At 50.0% G+C, this 20342-nt stretch overlaps 1 protein-coding gene and 1 non-coding gene across 2 annotated transcripts; one reads left to right on the plus strand and one right to left on the minus strand.

The window, feature by feature from the left end:
* Positions 1-3399: 3399 nt before the first annotated feature.
* On the minus strand, positions 3400-6650 carry MCHR1 (melanin concentrating hormone receptor 1). Its single transcript, XM_057742202.1, has 2 exons — positions 6190-6650; positions 3400-4906 (listed from the first exon to the last, which is right to left on the minus strand). The coding sequence occupies exons 1-2, from the start codon at positions 6269-6271 to the stop codon at positions 3927-3929; spliced, it is 1062 nt and encodes a 353-aa protein (XP_057598185.1). The 5' UTR covers positions 6272-6650; the 3' UTR covers positions 3400-3926.
* A 7078-nt stretch (positions 6651-13728) lies between these two features.
* On the plus strand, positions 13729-13857 carry LOC130857932 (small nucleolar RNA SNORA33). Its single transcript, XR_009054926.1, has one exon. It is a non-coding gene; the product is annotated as a small nucleolar RNA SNORA33 (small nucleolar RNA).
* Positions 13858-20342: the final 6485 nt, after the last annotated feature.

Raw genomic sequence — 20342 nt, forward strand, 5'->3', positions numbered from 1 at the left:
GCTCATGGAGCTGTGTGCTTCCCAGGTCAAGTCCAAAGTGGGGATGGGAGAGGCTCTATCAGTAGCTCCAAACAAAGAATAAAGACTTTGCTTCCCAGAAGTCCTGGTTAATGACTTCATACATCCCAGTGGTTGCTCTTGCCTCCCTGAATGAACCACTGTGGCCAGGGAGATGGGATACGGTGATTGGTTAAAGCCATTTGGGGCCTATCCATGGAGCTGGGGGTGGGGTCCATACTTCCTAAACCAGGAAAGTTTAGGTTAGACGCTTAGGATATTATCAGGAGGGTTAACAGAACAGTTGCTTAAACAAATAGGGATTTATTTTCTTGCACAACAAGAAGCCTGGAGGTTGGTGTTGGTTCAGCAAGTCAGTGATGCCCTTGGGGACCCAGGCTCTCTGTCTTCCTGACCCATCAGCCTTAGAGTGTTAGTTTGCATTCACATACTTGTCACCTCGTGATCCCAAGAAAATGGCTGTAGCTCCAGATGATGCATCTGCATTCAAGGCCGGGAGAAAGGAGGACAAGCCTGGATGCTACCAACCTGATCCGTTTCCTTTAGTCAGGAAAGCAAAACTTCTTCTAGGAGTCCCCACAGCACACTTCTGCTTAGGTCCTGTTTTGGGGATTTTTTTTTTTTTAACACGTTTCTTACGGAAGCACACAGATAGAAGGGAAACACAATTTTGCATTTTCCCCATTCAAAGTGGACGATATTGCATCTCAGCATTTCAAATGAAGATATCAGATACAAAACTGAGTGAAACATTGCACACATCTCTCCTGCTGAAACTAGATGACATGGTGGACCCTTAGCTGCAAGGGAGGCTGGGAAGGCAGGAAACAGGGCTGTCCAGTAGGCTTGGACTAGTCATGATCCATCACCTGGGGGAAGAAGAGGACATGTGCATTGGTGGTGGAGGGTCCCCAATAACGTCATCAGTGTTCCTTAAACATGCCCATCTTTTCCCACCTCTACATATTAGGTCAGGTTTTTTCCACCTGCCTGAAACTTGCTCTTTCCCATCTCTGCTTGTCAAAGTCCTATCTACCTTTCAGAATCCTTTCCGCCTGAATCCCCAGTGAGAAGTGAAGACTTCTTTGGCCTCTCAGAGCATCTTCTGCCTTTGCTCTGGGACTTAATTCTGTCCTGTGGCTGGTCCTGTGCAGGAGGCACAGCTTTGTGGCCAGACAGGCATTGGCTCCAGGGGTGCCTTTGATCAGTGACTTAACTGCTCTCTAGGGCCTCAATTTTCTCATCTATAAAATAGGAGTTAATAGAACCTGCCTCATGGAGTTGCTGTAAGGATTAAACAGGATAATCTATGTCAAATATTTAGGTTAGTGCCTGTCCCATAGCTGGCACATAAACTGTTAGCCTTTATTATTCTTTTTTTTTTAATAAATTTATTTATTTATTGGCTGCACTGGATCTTTGATGCTGTGCTCAGGCTTTCTCTAGTTACAGTGAGTGGGGGCTACTCTTCAGTGCGGTGCGCGGGCTTCTCAGTGCTTCTCTTGTTGCGGAGCCCGGGCTCTACACTCGCAGGCTTCAGTAGTTGCGGAGCATGTGCTCATCATTAGTTGTGGCTCGCAGGCTCTAGAGCACAGGCTCAATAGTTGTGGCGCACGGGCTTAGTTGCTCCACGGCATGTGGGATCTTCCCAGACCAGGGCTCAAACCCATGTCTCCTGCATTGGCAGGTGGATTCTTAACCACTGCGCCACCAGGGAAATTCTAGCCTTTATTATTCTTACTGCCCTGTTCACCCCATCACCTCCCTCAGGCTCTGCCTCCCTCAGCTTTGCACAGTCTGCCACTTTTCTTAAAATTGAGATATAATTCACATACCATAAAATTCACTCTGTTTGCATTACCACCCACTCACTTTCCTGCTTCAACCCACTTTGCTTCAACTTCAGTTTTCAACATGAGGTTGAGTCTCTGGGGCCTTCAACAGGTCATTTGCCCGCCCACTCACCCACCTGTAGCCTTGGTCGCTTGCATTTCCTGGGAGAGGCCATCTCGCCTATTTCTGCTCCCAGATTCCTCCTTAGAGGGGGAAGGGGTGGGGAAGAGGGGGAAGACTCCGGGGAAGCCTTCCACAGGCAAACCAGATACAGGAAAACCTCCTTTCCTGGAACTGGTAGTTAGGAGTTGCCTTAAAGCTCCCATAAGAATCATCTTTCTTTTGTTAGATGTGCACCTAAAATAGATTTGGAGCTTACCTGTGACAGCTAGAGACCCCACAGTTAGTGAGTAAGGAAAACTAACCATCAGCTTTGTCCCCCACCCCCAACTCCCCACACCCTTGATGGAGTGGAATGCAAGCAGGAAATGCTACTGCCAACGATGGTGATTAGAAAGAGTTCCCCGGAACCCAAAGAAGCTGCCCAGAAGTTTGCTAAACAGGCTGCCTGCTGCAACTCCGCAGTGAAGAATAACCAGCAAGAGGAGGCTGTGCTGATGCACCTGCTTTAAGGCTGCATCTGGATGAGAAGGGAGCTCCCAGTTTGCTCCCACCATCTCATCAACGTCTGCCGCCCAGCAGCTCGCGCAGGACTCCTGGCTCCTGGCTCCGATCGTGAAGGAGCTGAGAAGCAGCAGCCTTGGCCGCCGCCCAGCGGCCCCATCTGCAGTCTTCCCGCGCGCCGCAGATCTTAGCAGCAGCAAGAGGCGGGCTCAGGCTCAGGCTGCCCCAAGAAGCCAGCCCTGTGACTTATGACTCAGCGTGGGAGGTGGTGGGTGGGACTCGGGGCCTGAGGGGCCACCACTGGTAACAAGCAAATGCTTCTGAGCAGAAGACAGGAAGCGGAGTCTGAGAACAAGCCTGGCAGCGGAATTTCAATCTAATGAATTCACAGTAATTCCGTTTGTGTCACTGAATCCTCCCTGTGGGTTTAGATAGGCAAATCCCCTGCTTCTTGCTTCCTAAAACGCAGCCTGAACCAAGGTCTAGATTCCACAGCCAAAAGACCCTTCTTTTCCTTTTTGGCTGCTCAGCTCCACCGCCACCCCTACCCCCAAGCCCAAGCAATTACACAGGAGCATCCAGAGAGATGTGGGTGGAGATTTTCCTTTATTCATTTTTATTTGGGAGAGAAAGGGCGACAGCAAAAAGATGATGCCAAACACACCAGGCCTTAGAATGACCCCTGCACGTGCAGGACCCTGATGGGCGCTCACTCTGGATCTGGTGACTGACGAATGTGTCCCATGAAGACAAAGTCCCCACAACTGAAACCCCCCCGCCCCCCCCCCCATTTTTCTTAATTTCAAGCCTCCCCCACCCCCAGGTAGCCTTGTCATTCCCAATAAGTGGATCTCCTAGCAAATTGGGCTTTGACCCCTGCGGGCTCAGAACCCCATCCCCACCCCCCCAAATAAACATGCACTGCCTAAAGATGAAGGGACATTGACACAGGGCGCTGGAGCACGGAGAGACCACGTGCTTTATTTTTCATCATCCTCCAGCTTGGGAGAAAGGCTGCCCTCCATCATACCAGCGAGAGATGGGAAAAGGCGTTGAGGCCACACCACTTTCCCGTGTCCCCAGGGGCCTGTGCCATACCCTGCTCACACCCTGCTGCTGCCTGATTTTAAATAAACCCGGCCAGAAGCCTCCTACTCCTTCTCTTGGGAAAAAGACATTTGGGAGCTAGCAGATGTAGCGTTTAACTACGTCTAAACCAATCTTCTTAGTTTATGTTCAACCCAAAGGTCCATCCTGCTCTCCAAAGGAGATTTCTGATGCTCGAAGCCCCCAAACTTGGCTGCAAGCCTCTCCAGCCATCTGTGGGCCCCATGGAATGTTTTTAGTTGCAACCAGCCCTCACCACCCGGCCTCCCTGCGTCCTCCCAGAGCGGTCTTGGGTTTCCCCATGGTGTCCTGACGTGCACGTGTCCAGGGGGGCAGGGGAAGTGTCAGGTGCCCTTGCTTTCTGTCCTCTCCTCATCAGCCGTCTGGGCATTGCTGATGGCTCGAAGCTGCCCCTGGGCCGCAGGCTTCACTGACAGGACCAAGCGTTTTCGGAACGTCTCACAGAGTACGATGTACACAAAGGGGTTGAGGCAGCTATTGGCATAGCCCAAGCTGATGGCCGCGTTGTACAGGTAGACAAAGGTGAGCGTCGGGCGGCTGATGGACAGCTGGGTCAGCTGAAGCACGTAGTAGGGTGCCCAGCACACAAAGAAGACCAGGCAGATGGCGATGGCCGTGCGGGTCACCCTCTTTGTCCGCAGCCGGATGCTGCGCTGAGAGGCGGGGGCCACGGAAGATGTCATGCGCTGAAGGATCCTCACATACGCGGCCGTGATAACCACGAAGGGCAGGGCAAAGGCCAGGAAAAACTGGTACAGGGTGAACCAGTAGAGGTCAGTGTCTGGGTTGGGCAGGCGGATGCCACAGCCCACCGTGCCTCCTGGGAAGGGGATAAGCCTGGCATAGAGCCACACGGGGGTAATGCTGATGAAGGACAGGGCCCACAGGAGGCAGATCACCAGGCTGGCCACAGAGGGCTTCCGGAACTTGGTGGACGAGATGGGGTGGACGGTGGCCAGGTAGCGGTCAATGGCCATGGCGGTCAGGATGTAGGTGCTGGTGAACTGACTGTTGGCGTCCATGGCCGTGATGAGGGTGCACATGGTCTCTCCAAAGTGCCAGACACCATTGCCCACGAGCTGGTGGATCATGAAGGGCATGCCCAGGAGAAAGAGGAGGTCCACCACCGAGAGGTTGATGATGAAGATGTCGGGCACGTTGCTGAACCAGTGCAGCTTGGATTTCTTCACCACCGCGAAGATGACCGTGGAGTTCCCGATGATGCCCAGGAGGCAGATGGTACCAAACACCGAAGGCATGATGATGTTGATGTAGGAGATGCTCCCTGTGCGGGGCGGCGGCCCTGGGGACGGAAGGAGCGAGTGTCAACCATCTGACATGGACTCTGCTCTCTGAGGGCTGACCTCCTATGGGTGTGCTCAGCCTCCGGCCATGTGCCTGCCCACCTTTTCATCCTCCTGCCGTTTCAGCTCGGGGCCCATCATTCATCTGGAATCCTCCCTACCACCCTCTCTCCCCACACTGCTGCTAATCCTGTCCCCCTCCCCCGCCCCCCGTGCCCTCCTGCACCAGTTCCCTGGTCAATCCCGCCAGAGTCTCCCACGTCACCTGTTCATTGAAGGACCAGTGCTTTGCCTCCTGCATTTTCTCAGAAGGCACAGAGTCAAGAACCACAGCTGTCTACAGAGAATTGTTCTGTGGGCCTCTGGGCTTCACATCATCAAAATAGCCAGCAGGACATGAAAGTGTGTGCATGTGTGAACGTGTGTGGGCGCGTGCATGTGTTTTCTCCTTTCCTATTTGCAGCTCTGATCATTTCATTTTAGGAGTCACTGGTTGGAGACTGTGTACTGATTCCTGGGCATCTCTGTGGGTGACTGTCTCCGGGAGGCTTTTGCCCATCAGGCCCACAGCCCTCCCCTCTCCTAGGTTCCTATCTGGGATTTCCTTGGTCCCTGTCTTCTACGCCTGGGCTTGCTGGGTTTCCTGAGTGACCAGATACTGAAACTGAGTGTTGCAGCCCAGCCACCCAAGAATTTTCTCTATACAAACCTTTCCTCTTTTTCCTTCCTTCTCTTCTCCTTCAAAGCTAGAATTCCAGGGCATCTCAGTGCTGGAAATGTCAGGAAGCTTTGTTCACCAGCAAAGTTAATCCCCTCGCATCTCTGTGAGTTATCCCTTCCCACGCTTCTCGAAGGAGGCAGTAAGGACAACACCATAACAGACCCCATAACACCATAGTTCAAGCAAAACGCCAAGGGGATCAGTGAATGAGTGAGCCTCCAGCTATCTCCCTACATACAGCCCTCCAGCTTCTCTTGCTTGCTTTTCTAGCCTGGAATTTTTTCTGCAAAGCGTCTTTGGAACTCCTCAGCAGCTCTCCCCTGCCTCCCTGACAGCTGGCCACCGTCCCAGGCCACTTCTGAGTGCGCCTTTGCCCTCTTCTCTGCCCCTGCTGTTTCATCCCCGTCCCCTTCTCCCCTGCCCCTCCAGATAAAGCAGACTGCACATCTTGTCCCCAAGAACTATAATAAAGTTTCGCCAGCAGTTTGGCTCAGAGGTGAAACCTTCCCATTTCCCACCCCCGGCTCAGAGGAGGGAGGACTCCCCTCCAACACGTCTCACCGGCCGAGGTGAGGTTATCCGGGCCATCCGAGGTGTTGCTGGCATTGGGGCCGGTGGGCAGCAGCGAGGCTTCCAGGTCCATCCCGCTGGCGGCGGTGCCCGCTCGTCCGTCCGCCCACGCAGGCTGCGGCAGCCTCCCGCGCGGCCGCCGGGTCCGAGCCCGGGCCCCCGAGCCCCGCAGTCCGGCAGGGGGTCTTCCTCGGCAGCCTGGCAGCCTCCGCTGTCTCTGATCCCCACCGCTCTCTCCTCCCTGCTCCCCCAGTTCCCACTGACATCACCTAGACACATTAACATTCGGAGGCAGATGCGCGTTAACCTCTTCGGTCCTGCGCCGCCGCAGCTCCCGCTTCCGACTGCCTGCAGAGCCCAGCCGGCCGGAGCTGGGCTCAGGCATCCCCATCAGGGAGGGAGCTTCCTTCCCTCCGACACTTGGGGCTGTGTCTTCTGTGCTACAGGGGGTGCTGCTTCCTTCACATGAGGCTGCAAGTCTCTGCAAAGGCAAATGGGCTGCCTGCCTCCCTATGAAAAAGAAAAGGAGCCCAGCCAGCCCCTCACCCCAGGTACCGGTGCCTGGGCCACCGGGCAGGCGCTGGGGGTGGCTGTGCCCAGAGCTTGGAAAGGGAAGGCTTGGACCACAGCACGCCTGCCCCCAGGCCACCCTCAGCCCCTTCCCAGCGCCCCCATGGATTCCAACCTTCTGAAGCTCCTCAGTTGTTGGCTGCGGAGCCCTTGCTGGCACTCAGAGGTGACGCAGGTCACCCTGTGTTGGTGATGGCCAGGGCCTCGGGGACCAGAAGGGGACAAACTCCCTTATACCCAGGATCAGCATGGACCAGGCTTACAGAGGTTTAATTTCTCTAAATGCTCTGAGGCCCTTGTGGTTATACCTGAAACTCCTTGAGACAAATTTCAGAGCAGAGACCCCCACAGAGATCATCAGGAACAGCTTGAGAGGGCAAAGCATTGAGTGAATTCTCGGCACAGGCATCCTGCCCCTCACATAGCCACAGCCTCCAGTGCCCCTCACAGCCCAGAGCTGCCACCACAGCCGCACCAGACTCAGGAGCTGGGGGTTCAAGGTAACCACAATCTGATCCATACATGCTTCTTTGGTCTCATTTATTTGTTTCATTCAACAAATATTTACTGAGCTCTTACCACTTGTCAAGCACTGTTCTAGGTTCTACAGCGGAAACAACAACAACAACAAAACCCCAATAAAGTCCTTGAGTCCCTGTCCTCCTGAAGATGACTCTTAAGTTGGAGGCGGGGGGCAGGCAGAAAATATACACCTCCCAAAAAAGACAATTTATGATATTGGTGATCAGTGCTATAAAAAACTTAAAGCAGGGTGAGGGGGCCAGGGAGTACCAGGGGTGGGGGAGAGCTTGCTACTTTACCTACGAAGGTCCCTCGGGAAGAGTCCTGAAGGAAATAAAGAAGCATGCACGGAAATCTCTGGAGGAAGAGCATTCTAGGCAGCAGAAATTGCCAGCATAAAGGCCCTGAGGCAGGAGTGTGCTGGGTGTCTTTGGAGAACTGCGGCTGTAGTAGAGCAAAGGGGAAATAGCGGGAGGGCAGGTTCTCTCAGGCCTTAGCCGTTGGCCTGAGACAAGGACTTATGCACACATGGCTCTTCTGAGAGATGACCCAAGGAGCAGCCGTGAAAGAGTAGGGACAACAAGACAGGAAAGAAGACAGAGCCAACAGAAGGTGCATTATCAACTTTGCTGCTGTGGGCAGTGGGAACTCCCACTTCGCAGAATCCTTGAGAAGTGCACAGACTGTTTCCCAGAATCTTCTGCCTGAAGAATGAGAGGCAGGAACATTTTCCCAATTGCCTCGACCCCCCGCTCGTCGAGTGTTGCCACTGGGGTTTTAACTTTGCATTCCTGGGTGCATGGGAGAAGCAGGCTCCTATTGTGGGAAAACATTCAGAAGCCTTTCTGAAACCTTGAAAATGTTACTGAAGTAATTAAAGTATGTGGGCCAAGCAACAGGATGCAGGATGTTCTGCTTGAGCAGCGGAGGAACTAAGGATGCTGGGCGTGGAGGCCATGGGGGCATGGGCTACCGTGGAAACAGAATATTGACCCTGTCTGGGGACGCAGCCCCTTCCTCACTTGCACACCTCATGTCACCCTGTTTGGTCCCGGAGGATGGCTGGTTAGCCAGAGACGGGTAAGATTCCTCAGGGGAGGAACAACCTAAGACAAACACAGTCGCAGAGGGACCAACAGGGGTGGGGCACAGACCCTTACTCCTTCTGAGAGAGGTCTCCTGCCCCCATGGCTGCTTTGCTTCCTACGCCCAGCTCAGATCGGGACCCAGGAGGCAAACAGAGACCTGGCTAATAGCAGCTGCCCTCCTTCTGCTGTTCTTGCAAAACGTCACTGCCCCCAATTATATGAGGCCTTTGTTTGGTTATTTCAAAGTAAAACCTTGACTGTGGGACGAAGCTGGGAGTGTGAGAACCTTATGCTATCTTGCTTCTGGAATGCCGAGAGCTCAATAAAAACAACGTGGGATGAAGCAGTGGGGCTTTTGATCCTAGAGGTCTTGAGTCCCCCAGTCCCATCTTTCTCTTAAATCTGTGTCTGTGTTTCTTTAAGCTTGCGGCACCCGTCATTCGCCCCGAGTTGCTGAGCTGGTCTCGGCATCTTATAACATGAGATGCAGCAGAAAGTAAAAAGATGTGCCACTCACACTTGAGGTGAGAGGTTGTTGGCACAAGGTAAATCTTGTGCTCGAGCCAAGAAGGCTCTGAGAACACTGACATCCTGGGTGAAAAGCAAACAGACACAGGCTGCATGCTGGAGGCAAGACACATCAGCACAAGATCAGCTGGGCTCACACACAGCTGTCTGCAGCAGCTGGAGCAGAAGTCAGAGGTGGCCAAGGGAGATGTGACATGGGTGACCAGAAGCATCCAATTGAAATAGGATGGTATCTTAGATCAGGGAGGTGGCGGTGACGAGAAATGGTGGGTTTCCATACGTTACATAGAGACCAGAGGATTTGCTGAAGATTGGACCAGAAATGTACGAGAGAAAGAGGCATCAGGGATGACTGCTAGGTTTTTGGCCCAAATACCTGACAGAATGGAGATAGGGAAGTCTGTGGGAGGAGAAGATTTGGAGGAGAAATGAAGAGTTCTCTTTGGATACGTTACATTTGAGATGTCTGTTAACATCTGAGTGAAAATATTGGGTAGTGTTGGAAGTGAGTCAGAATTTCTGAGGAGAGGTCACGCCTGGAGCTATGAAGTTAAATTGATGACCCTGGATGAGCTCACCTAAGGGGTGAGGCTGACTGGAAAAGAATCATGAGGACTCAGCCCTGGGGCATTTCAGAGTTTACAGGTTGGGAAAATGAGCCTTATAGCCCACTATTTCCTCCTCTTCCACCTGCCATAGTCTTCCCACCTCCATCCATCCATCCATCCATCCATCCATCCATCCATCCATCCTTTCATCTAGCAAATCGTTCTTGAGCCTCTGCTATATACCAGGCACTGTGCTAGGCTCTGTGGATACAGTGAAAAAAAACAAACAAGTGTCTAATATCAAGGAGCTTCAGGGACTTCCCTGGTGGCACAGTGGTTAAGAATCCGTCTGTCAATGAAGGGGAAACAGGTTCAATCCCTGGTCTGGGAAGATCCTACATGCCGAGGAGCAATTAAGCCCGTGAACCACAACTACTGAAGTCCACGCACCTAGAGCCACCAGCAAGAGAAGCCACCGTGCAGCAACAAAGACCCAATGTAGCCAAAAAATAAATAAAAAATTTTTTTTAAAAAAGGAGCTTCAACGACAGAATGGGGAGAGACAGGTAATAACAAGCAAGCTAATAAGTAAATGAAATCCTGCTCAAGGCTTAGATCCAGACGAATCCAGGTAACTTCATCATGACAGGATTTAGGTGTTTATAAAAGCACGGCTCCGGAAATGGGGCTCCGTTGCCATCAGCTGTACTAGCAAAATAACTCTGCCTGATTGGAAAAATTTAAACCATGACTGAGCAGCAGGGGAATCTGGGAAGGGTAGGTTTTAGCTTTCTGGCCTTTGCGTGGTGGGGTGGGGTGGAGGGGGTGAACACTGAGCCAGTCAGTCCACAATGCCAGATGACTCATGTGGTGGGGAATGAATGGGAGGATGGGAGCAATCGGGGTCCTTTAGAGAGGAGAGTTAAGGGTGTCCTCTTTGAGGAGGCATTCCGCATCCACTCCACTACAAATGGTTAACGTAAACCATATCCCATTCTCCTTGCCAGTGACTGTTTTAGGGCTGAGCATCCCTCCTGGATGCCCGTGTGCACCTCTTCAAATACTTTGGCCACACTTAGTTTATATTCCATCCATTGCTGCAATGACCCTGCTCAGCACAGTCCCTGACCAAGTTCAGGTACAGGTACAGGTATACCAAGTTCAGGTGCAGGTATGACCTGACGGTGCTGTGTCCCAGGCCTGCACCATGTGCTCTTTATCCTCTGTCCCAATTCTCTCTGTTGCTGTAGTGACTTAGAATATGGGACCACGCAGAATGCCCATGCTGGAGTAACCCGGAAGTAAAAGGGAGAGTTCACTCCTTAGGGTGAAACTTTGACCAGTGAGGGGTGGAAGCCGCACAAAGAGGCTTTTCCTGTTTTCCCCTTTTCCTGAGACACATTTCATATGGCTTCTCAGGGATCCCATGGGATACGGCATCTAGTCACTTGTAGAGGTAGATGAGCCCGCACCTCTCACCGACTCCTCCTGAGAACAGAACTCTAAGCCATCTGGCTCTTGACCAGCTGCTCAGCCCTGCCCAGCACAGTCACGAGGAAGATCAAGCCTACGTAGAGCAATAAACTCTTTCCCTCCTATCCGTGTGCCCCCACTCACCATGCCCTACCCAGGATACCCCAAGGGTTCGGTGTATCTCCCTGACTGCCCCTGTGCTGACATCCACCTGCCCTGTGCTCTTCAGGATGGGACTGCCATATGCATGTTCTGAAGTCACTGGGGTCACTACGTCGGGTTCTCACTTGCTCCCCTCACTCCTGCCTTGCCCCTTACACAATATTCCCCACCAAACAGCAGGAGTATTCTTGTTAAGACAGAAATTTCAGGGGAATTCCCTGGCGGTCCAGTGGTTAGGACTCCGTGCTTTCACTAGTGAGGGCCTGGATTCAATCCCTGGTCAGGAAACTAAGATCCCACAAGCCATGTGGTGTGGCCAAAAATAAATAAATAGAATACAAAAATAAATATTTATAAATAAAAATAACTAAAATGGAAATATATGAGCAGCCCACCCACTAAGTTCCTATTCGATTTGTATATATGAAAAAAATCTTCACGTCTGGTAAACAGAGCTCTGACTTTAGCCACTTGGCTCTGCTGGTCACAGTGGGAGTTAAAGTGGATCAAGTGATAAATGGAATTTGACTGCAGTGACTTCCCGCGTCCCCGTGGACCTCCAAACCTGTTTGTTTCCCTGCCCCTAGTTCTATTGCTGCAATAGCTGTCCCCAGCCATTGGCAAAACTACCATATTGGCTCCGGGATGGGCAGAGTAAGGGATTTGATGAGGAGAGAAGTCAAATGGAAATGCCTCCTCACTAAAGGTGATAGGCCAAAAGCCATATTACACCCCCTGGGGACTGCAGCGATTAATGGTATCATCAGAGCCTTTAAAGATGCGGGGTGGTGACTTTATCACATTCCCACTTCACTCTCGGATCAGCCAGTGGAGAAGGCAGATGGGTGTCAGGGAATGCCGGTGGGTTACTGCAAATGTGATTATGTGGTGGCTTCAACTGCAGCTGCTATTTCAGATGTGGTATCACTGCTGGGGAAAATAAACACAGTCTGTGACACCTGGAATGCAGTTATTGATCTAGCAAATGACTTTCTCTCTATTCCAGAAGCAGAAAAGATGAGAAACCCTGCAGCTGTCTGTCAGGGTCATCAGTGCACCTTTCCCATCTTGCTTCAGGGCTTCCTTATGGCTTTTGTTGGCTCTTCAGTTCTCAGATTTTGAACACTTTGTCTTCACACAGGACAGGATGCTGTATTGATGGCATCATGTACTAGGGTCTGGAGAGCAGAAAGGGTCAGGAGCCCGAGGTGTGAGGCAAATGCCATGAAGATACAAAGGCCTGACGTCACAGTAAAGGTTTGGGGGTCCGGTGTTCTGTGCATGTCATGATTTTCCCTCCAACATAAAGCACAGTTTACCTGACATCTCCTACCACAAGAGAGGGGCCCCCGGAGACACACAATTGGAAAAGGGAGCAGCAATTCCCCGATGGAGCTGGGGGCCGAGGGGCACTGGACATGCAAAGCCCAGGGAAGCCTCATCCACCAGGCACCCCTGTCAGTGGCGTGCCTGGCATGCAGGGACTGGGACTCTTATTCCAGTGTCAGACACAGCTGCCATGTCAGTCAGTGGATTCTGTGTACATCCCAGATTCCCGGCTCCGCCTCGCACCCTAGACGTCTGCATTATACCCTGCACTTCTTCTTAGTAGTCATCCCAGTTATAGCCAGACATCTGTGTATTGTATAGCTGATGATATAATGCTTTTTCCTCACTAGGTTATAACTTGCAGGGAGGCAGAGCCCATGTCTATCTTATGTCACTGCGTCTCCTGTGCTTCGCACAACGCCGGGCACACGACAGACAGTCAGTAAGTGCTGGGTGAATGAACGGCTAGTAGAGGAATCTAAGTGAGAGCCCCTGGCACAGAGGTGGGCAGGGGGGAGGGGAACACAGCAACACTGGCCGAGCTTCCCAACCCCCAGGCTCCACTCAGCCCCAGCGCTTCCCGGCCATCCTGGCAGCAGCGGCCGTCACGCCTGTGGGCAGGCAGCAGGTGCCCCTCGGCTGTGAGGCATCCCAGAGGCCACAGGCTGCTTCCGATTGTGAGAGAGACAAACGAGATCACCTTCAGCGGTAGGGATTCATCCTAAGATTCACGGAAATCCCAAGGAAGCGCGGGAAAGCAGCTGAGGTAAAAACACTTGCGTGAAATTCTGCCAAGGGCTGCAACAGGGTGGAAGCTGGAAGACATTATAGTAAGGGAAAGAAGCCAGACCAAAAAACCCCAAACAAACAAACATTGTATGATTCCACTTATGTGAGGTACCTGGAAGAGTGAAATCCACAGAGACAGAAAGTGGGATGGTGGTTTCCTGGGGCTGGGGCAGGGCGATGCGGAGTTAGTGTTTAATGGGTACAGAGCCTCCGTTTGGGAAGATAACAAGTTTCGGGAGATGGATGGTGGAGACGGTTGCACAGCAATGTGAATGAACTTAATGCCACGGAACTGTGTGCTTAAAAATTGTTGAAGTCAATTTCTGTTTGGTTTTGGTTTTGGTTTGTTTTTTTTTTTGGCCGTGCCGTGTGGCATGTGGGATCTTAGTTCCCCAGCCAGGGATCGAAACTGTGCCACCTGCAGTGGAAGTGTGGAGTCTTAACCACTGGACTGCCAGGGAAGTCCCAAAGTCAGTTTTGTGTTATGTGTATTTTACCATAATTAAAAAATGTGTTAAACAACGCAGTCAATGAATCTGCTTACCTGAATGTGTTTCTGCAGAAGTTTAGAAAATGCTGGCAATAGGATAGCCATGTTACGAGCCTTAAAAATATTGAAGTCATTAAGGTCCCTGAAAATGGCTAGAAAACATTTTGATGATTGGAAGCATTTTCATAAGACACATGCTAATTTTTTAAAGCTTTGCTATAACTGGTGCTAACTAGTGGAGTTTCCAAATATTAGTAAAAATCCCACATTTTTTTTTTAGGACTATGGCAAAGAGTCTCAGGCCAAGGATGTCATTGAGGAGTACTTCAAAGGCAAGAAATGATCAAATAAAAAAAAAAGAAAACTGGGCTCTTCTTCCTCAAAAAATAAATAAATAAAACAAAAATTGTTAACAGTTTAAGAATGGTATCACAGTAATTCAGTCAAGAGCTTTTCATAAGATTTCAAAAGCCTAAAATATGTCATATTCTTATAAGTTGCAGCTCCATTGCATGTTCAGTTAAATATCTTTTCTTAACAAAGCATGGGAGAACTAAAATACCACCACCACTCTGGGCCCCAGAGATTTCAATACTTTGGGCCACGTGGAGACCTGGGGCAGCCTTGCATCCTCTTTCGGAAGAACAGATCACGGCCTGCCTTCTCTGTGGGCACCCAGCCCTTGTGCTATGCAAGAGAGAATCTGGTTTTTTTTTTTGCCTCTATCAAATATTAGGAATTCATATTGGACACCAAGTCACCACAGACTAGAGGAAAAAAGCTGCCTTCACTTGCCAGAAATCGTAGGTTGTACTAACTGCATGTAGAAATTACTGTTTAAGGCTTGCTTTCCTTAAAAAGGAGCTGTGTGATATTTGACGTGGGTGACAAAACAATTCAGTGAGGGAACAAACAGCCTTTTCAACAAATGATGCTGGAACAACTGAATATACACACACACAGGAAAGAGCTTAGACCCCACTTCACACCATATGCAGAAACCAGCTCAAAATGGATCAGACACCTAAATGGAACAACTAAAACTGTACATACAACTCTGAGGAGGAAGTATAGGGGTAGATGTTCATGACCTTGGGTTAGACAAAGCCTTTTCAGATATGACCAAAAGCTCAAGCAAGAAAACACAGATAAATTAGACTTCATTAAAATGTAAAACTTTTGTGCTTCAAAAGACACCATCAAGAGAGTGAAAAGACCCACAGAATGTAGAAAACCTTTGCAAATCATATCTGTAAGAAGGGACTTGCAGCGAGAATATACAAAGAACTCTTACAGCTCAATAGCAAACAGACAAATAATCCAGTTTTAAAATGAGCAAGGTATCTGGGGAGACATTTCTCCAAAGAAGATATACAAATGGTTAATAAGCACAGGAAAAGATGCTCAACGTGGTTAGACGTTAGGCAAATGCAAGTCAAAACCACAATAAAGAGTATGTTTAATGCCACCGAATTATACACTTACAAATAGCTAAAATGACAAATATTATGTTACATATATTTTATCACAATAAGGTAAATGCCATGAGATACTCCTGCACACCCACTAGAACAGCTGTGAGAAATACAACAGAGCATAACAAGTGTCGGCAAAGATATGGACAATTGGAATCCTCATACTTTGTTGGTGGGAAAGTAAAAAGGTGCAGCCACTTTCAGAAACAGCCTCGCAGTTTCTCAACATATTAAAGTTACCACATGACCCAGTAAGTCCACTCCTGGGTCTATACCCAAGAGAAATGAAAACAGGTCCACATAAAAACCTGTACACAAATGTTCATAGCAGCATTAGTCATGATAGCCAAAAATTAGAAACAACCTAAACATCCACACACTGAATGGATAAGTAAAATGTAGTATAACCATACAGTAGAATATTATTCAGCCATTAAAATAACGAAGTGGGAATTCCCTGGTTGTCCAATGGTTAGGGCTCTGTGCTCTCACTGCCGAGGGCCCAAGTTCGATCTTGATCTGGCTGGGGAACTAAAATCCCACAAGCTGCGAATCGTGGCCAAAAACAAACAAAACAAACAAACAAAAAAGACGTATCGATACATGCTACCGCTTGGATAAACCTTGAAATCGTCTTGCTAAGTGAAAGAAGCCAGTCGCAAAGATGACATATCTTATTCTACCTACATGAAATGCCCAGCGTAGGTAATGTTTATTGAGATATAAAGTAGATTAGTGATTGCCTGGGAGGAGGGTGGAGGTGGGGGAAGAGAATGACCTCTAATGACTACGAGTCCTTCTATGGGGTAATGAAAATATTCCACTATTTATTGTGGTGATGGTTGCACCACTCTGTGACTATAATAAAAACCATTGAATTGTACACTTCAAAAGGATTATTTTGTGGCATGTGAATTATATGTCAATAAATCTGTTTTGAAAAGGTTGGTGGGGTTGGGGGTGGCCACAGGAAGGGTGGAAAAATGCATGGTCTCTTCCGTCCTCAGGGTGAATGTCTACTCTTTGTCTCCGTCTTCACCCCACCCCCTGGGAACCTCATCCAGCTACATCTTGCCAAACCTTTTGGAGGATATTGGGGAACCACCTTGAACACTCTTTGCTGAAAGGGACTTCCTGGGAACACCTCGGACATCTGAACCGCAGTGTGGAGTTGGGTTTCAGCTGATTCTGCTGACGATGTTGGAGTCGGTACTTGGATGAGTTTACTTACACCTTGGCTCTGCTGCTGACTTGCTGTGTCATCCAGTAAGTCCCCAACCTGCTCACCTGCTCAGTGCCAAATGGGAACCCGAGTGAAGTGAGCCTGAGGGATTCTCCTAGCTGTGGGCTTTTCTTTCTTTCTTTCTTTCTTTCTTTTTTTTAAAGGCAAATGATAGTAACTAACATCTGCACAGCCTTTTTTACACATGCCTTATCTTGGCTAACCCCGTGAAATAGATATGATCCCCAGTGCAGATGTGGAAACAGAAGTTCGGAGAGTTGGGTGACTTTCCCAGAGCTGTCCAGCTGGCACGGTGGTGCTGGGCCCCAAGCCTAGGCCTTCAGCTTTTCTGACTCCAAATTCCTGTCCATGGGACTCGTTTGTGTTGACACTTTCTTTCTGCTTCTAAAATGCTGTTATCTAGAAAACAACTTTCAAATTGGTCCTGACTCCTGTGTTTTCAGCCCTTGCAGACAGCCCCTCTCCGGCCATCCCTCTCTGGCCATTTGCCTGCTGGTGGCCTCATGCCCGTTTCAGTTCTGCAGAGCATCTGAGCCCTGATTTCACCCAACTGAGCAGGGCTGGGCTGGCTCACCCTGTGACGGTGGATGAATGTTTGCAGGAACGACCGACGTGGGGCTGGAATGAGTCCAGTTCTTTTTAAAAGAACTTTAATCCCCAGTCTTTTATGATGACACACAGGACCCTTGGATCCTGGCCTCTGGCCACTCCTATGCCTAGGGTCATACCTAAATAGCTTAGCATTTCCAGAAAGCGCCACCTGCTCCTACAACTTTTGTACACGTTGACCCCTTAGATCTTTCTTTACTTATCTACCTTCTAAGCCGTCCTTCAGGAGGCCCCAGAGCGACCTTCTCCTCTAGGAAGCGCCCCCCACCTGGCCACGCAGCTCCCTTCTGCTCCCGACACAGTCCTCCACCAAACGTCCAGCATGACAAACATCAGAGCAGGTGCATTTGGTGCCCGCCCCCACGCCCCCCCCACCCCCGGTAGCTCCACCAGGCTGGTGTACCCATCCTCCAGCTGCTGAGAGTGAGGGCCCGAAGGCCTTGTTCACGGACACCCCAACTCTCCCCTTATGTGGAGAATTGCCCTTGGCTGACAGGAGCATCCTTGCAAGGGAGGTCACCACCCCGCTAAGCCAGCAGCCAAAGCCTGAAAGGGAAGTAGAAAAGCCCGGTCCCTTTGACTCAAGGGGAACCATTCCACAGCGCATTTGTGTCCAGGGTCCACCCCACCTCCAGCACACACACGCCCTCTGGACCAGGTCAAGGCTAGACTGACCTGCGGCTTCCTGCTGGGCAATGGCCTCCTTCATTCCTCCCTTGGGAGGACCTTCCTTCAATAAACCCCAGATCCCCACCATCACATTCCGTTGTGAGGAACAGTTTTCTTACGGTGTCCCAGACCAGACTCTGTGCTCCCTAAAGACAGGGACTGATTGATTGATTTTGGTGGCCTCACCTCCTAGTTGGAGACCTGGCAGAGAGCAGGTGCTCTATGTTGAGTTCCGTCCAGTTTCTGAGCTTCTGTGCATCCCTGTCTTCCTGTCTCTGTCTCCCCCCACTCTCCCCACGTCCAGGATCCTCTCCTAACCGGGCCTCCCTCCTCTCTTCCTCCCCTAACCCCCAAGTGTCCGATAGATCCTGCCTCCTGCCCCTGTGCTGCTTTTTGCAACTTAGATTTGCAGTAAAGAGACTGGCAGAGCTGGGGCCCGAGGTGGGGGCAGCTATGCACGTGCCCCCGGGGAACAGGCAGCAGGAGGCTGTGGACAGAAAGCATTCTCGGAGCTCCCTGCCCCCAACTCCCCCCCCAACAGTACCTGCTCCCACCGCTGCTCTGGAGTTCCCCTCACTTGCTTCCTACACCTCTTTACTTCATAAACACTTTAGGAACCATGGCGCTCCCACTCTTTTTCATTCATCCCCACCCACTCTCGGCGCCAACCCCCGTCACCACCCCCGTCACCAGAGGAATGTCTTGCCTCCGAGGCTTATTAACTTTCCAGGCAGCATCCAGCTCACGTAGCAGCTGAGTCAGTGTGGTGTCAGCGGCCCAGGAGGGAGGCCGCGCAGGGCTGACTCAGATGGAGCGGGTGGGTCTCAGCAGAGGCCTCCTCTGTTGCACGAAGAAGAGGAGCAGGGATTGAATCCACCCTGGAGAGGCTCTCCCTGGGAGGGCTCCTCTCACCTAATTCCCCACAGTCAACCTTGCATTGTTTTTGCTGCCCCACATCCATTCTCCTCATTTCCCTCTGCAGCCCCAGCAGCTCCTGGGCTTCCAGCAGGTAACTCAGCCCAGGGAATGTAACAACTGACCCGGTAACCATGATGATTGGTCCAGGGCTGGGCAGGTGACCTCTCAGAGCCAATGAGAGGCATTGAGACTCAGGTTCAAAATTCCGGGGAAAAGGTGCTCACTCTTTTTAGCTGGACTTTGAAACTGGAGAGGATGGGGGGATTAGAGCTGCTGGCTCCAGCTTGCTACCAGCTGAGACTGAAGTCATCCCTAGAGAAGAAAGACAGAGAAATGATGAAAAACTGAGTCCTGATTTTATCCTGGAGTCCTGAATCCAGCCATACCTGAAGCTGCGTTAATACAAGGACTTCTGGACTTCTGTAGCTCAATATAACCCTTTTGCTTAAGCCAATCTGAGTTGAGTTTTCTGTCATTTTTGTTGAAAGAATTCTAATCAATACAGGTATTTGCTACCTTATTTAATTAATTCTAAGATATACATTCTTTCCTACATTTTAACACCTCTGATATTAGGAGTGTCTTACAATTAATGGCAACATCCTGATGGAGACATTGTTGTTTGCAAATGTGAGAAATTGAGCACAGCTGCCCATACTGTCTTGCCTTCATCTGAGATGCACCGTTGGTACTGCACGTACTGAAGTTAGTGCTATTTAAAATGTCTTCAAAAAGATCATAGCATGATTCAGCATTCGGATAAAAAGTGATGATGTAGAAAGACAGGGATAGGGAGCAACAGGGAGTGAAACTGATACCAGTGAAACAAAATTTTCTCTTTGGAGAGATGGCTACTCTTCTCTTACAAAGCAATAGCAAGTTCTTTGCTGAATCTATGTCAGGAAGACAAACCAGGAGCAGGAGTTGTGTTACATTTTGTTGCTAAGATGTGGATAAAGAGATTGACTGTCTACATACACCAAGCAATGGAACCTAAAGCAGGAGAAACTGCCAATCTCACAGAAGAAATGAGAGGAATCTTTAAGCCAGGAGCGTTGCCGCGACTGGTTTGTGGCTTGTCCAGGGCTATCTTTAAGATGTTATCTCACAACGCAGTTCGTGTGTTTTCTTTCTTAGTGGTGCATCTTATAACCACTGGAATATGGTTATAAGATAGTTATCCCTCCCATTTTGCAAAAGTGCTGTTAAAGTCACTTGCTCAATGGGTGGACCTAGAGATTGTCATACTGAGTGAAGTAAGTCAGACAGAGAAAGACAAATATCGTATGCTATCGCTTACATGTGGAATCTAAAAAAAACATTACAAATGAACCTATTTACAAAACAGAAACTGAATCACAGATGTAGAAAACAAACTTATGGTTACCAAGGGGGACAGAGGGAGGCATAAACTGGGAGATTGGGATTGAAATAGACACACTACTAGATAACTAATAAGAACCTATTGTATAGCACAGGGAACTCTATTTGGTGCTCTATCATGACCTATATGGGAATGGAGTCTAGAAGACTTCTGCCGTCCCTGCCCAGCTGTCTGAGCGCCCTGGACTAGTCTGGCTGAGGGGATGTAGAATCAGATGGTTCTCCTGTCCTGGCCTTCAGTGCTATTTGCTCTATAACTGTTTCAGTTCACTAGCTCAGCCCTAAGAAGGATTTCCTGCCCCTGGATGAATCTTTGCGGCTACCGACCACGGTTCTTGGCCTTCCCCA

The sequence above is a fragment of the Hippopotamus amphibius genome, chromosome 7 (genome assembly GCF_030028045.1).
Source record: "Hippopotamus amphibius kiboko isolate mHipAmp2 chromosome 7, mHipAmp2.hap2, whole genome shotgun sequence".
In the NCBI taxonomy this organism is placed as follows: Eukaryota; Metazoa; Chordata; class Mammalia; order Artiodactyla; family Hippopotamidae; genus Hippopotamus; species Hippopotamus amphibius.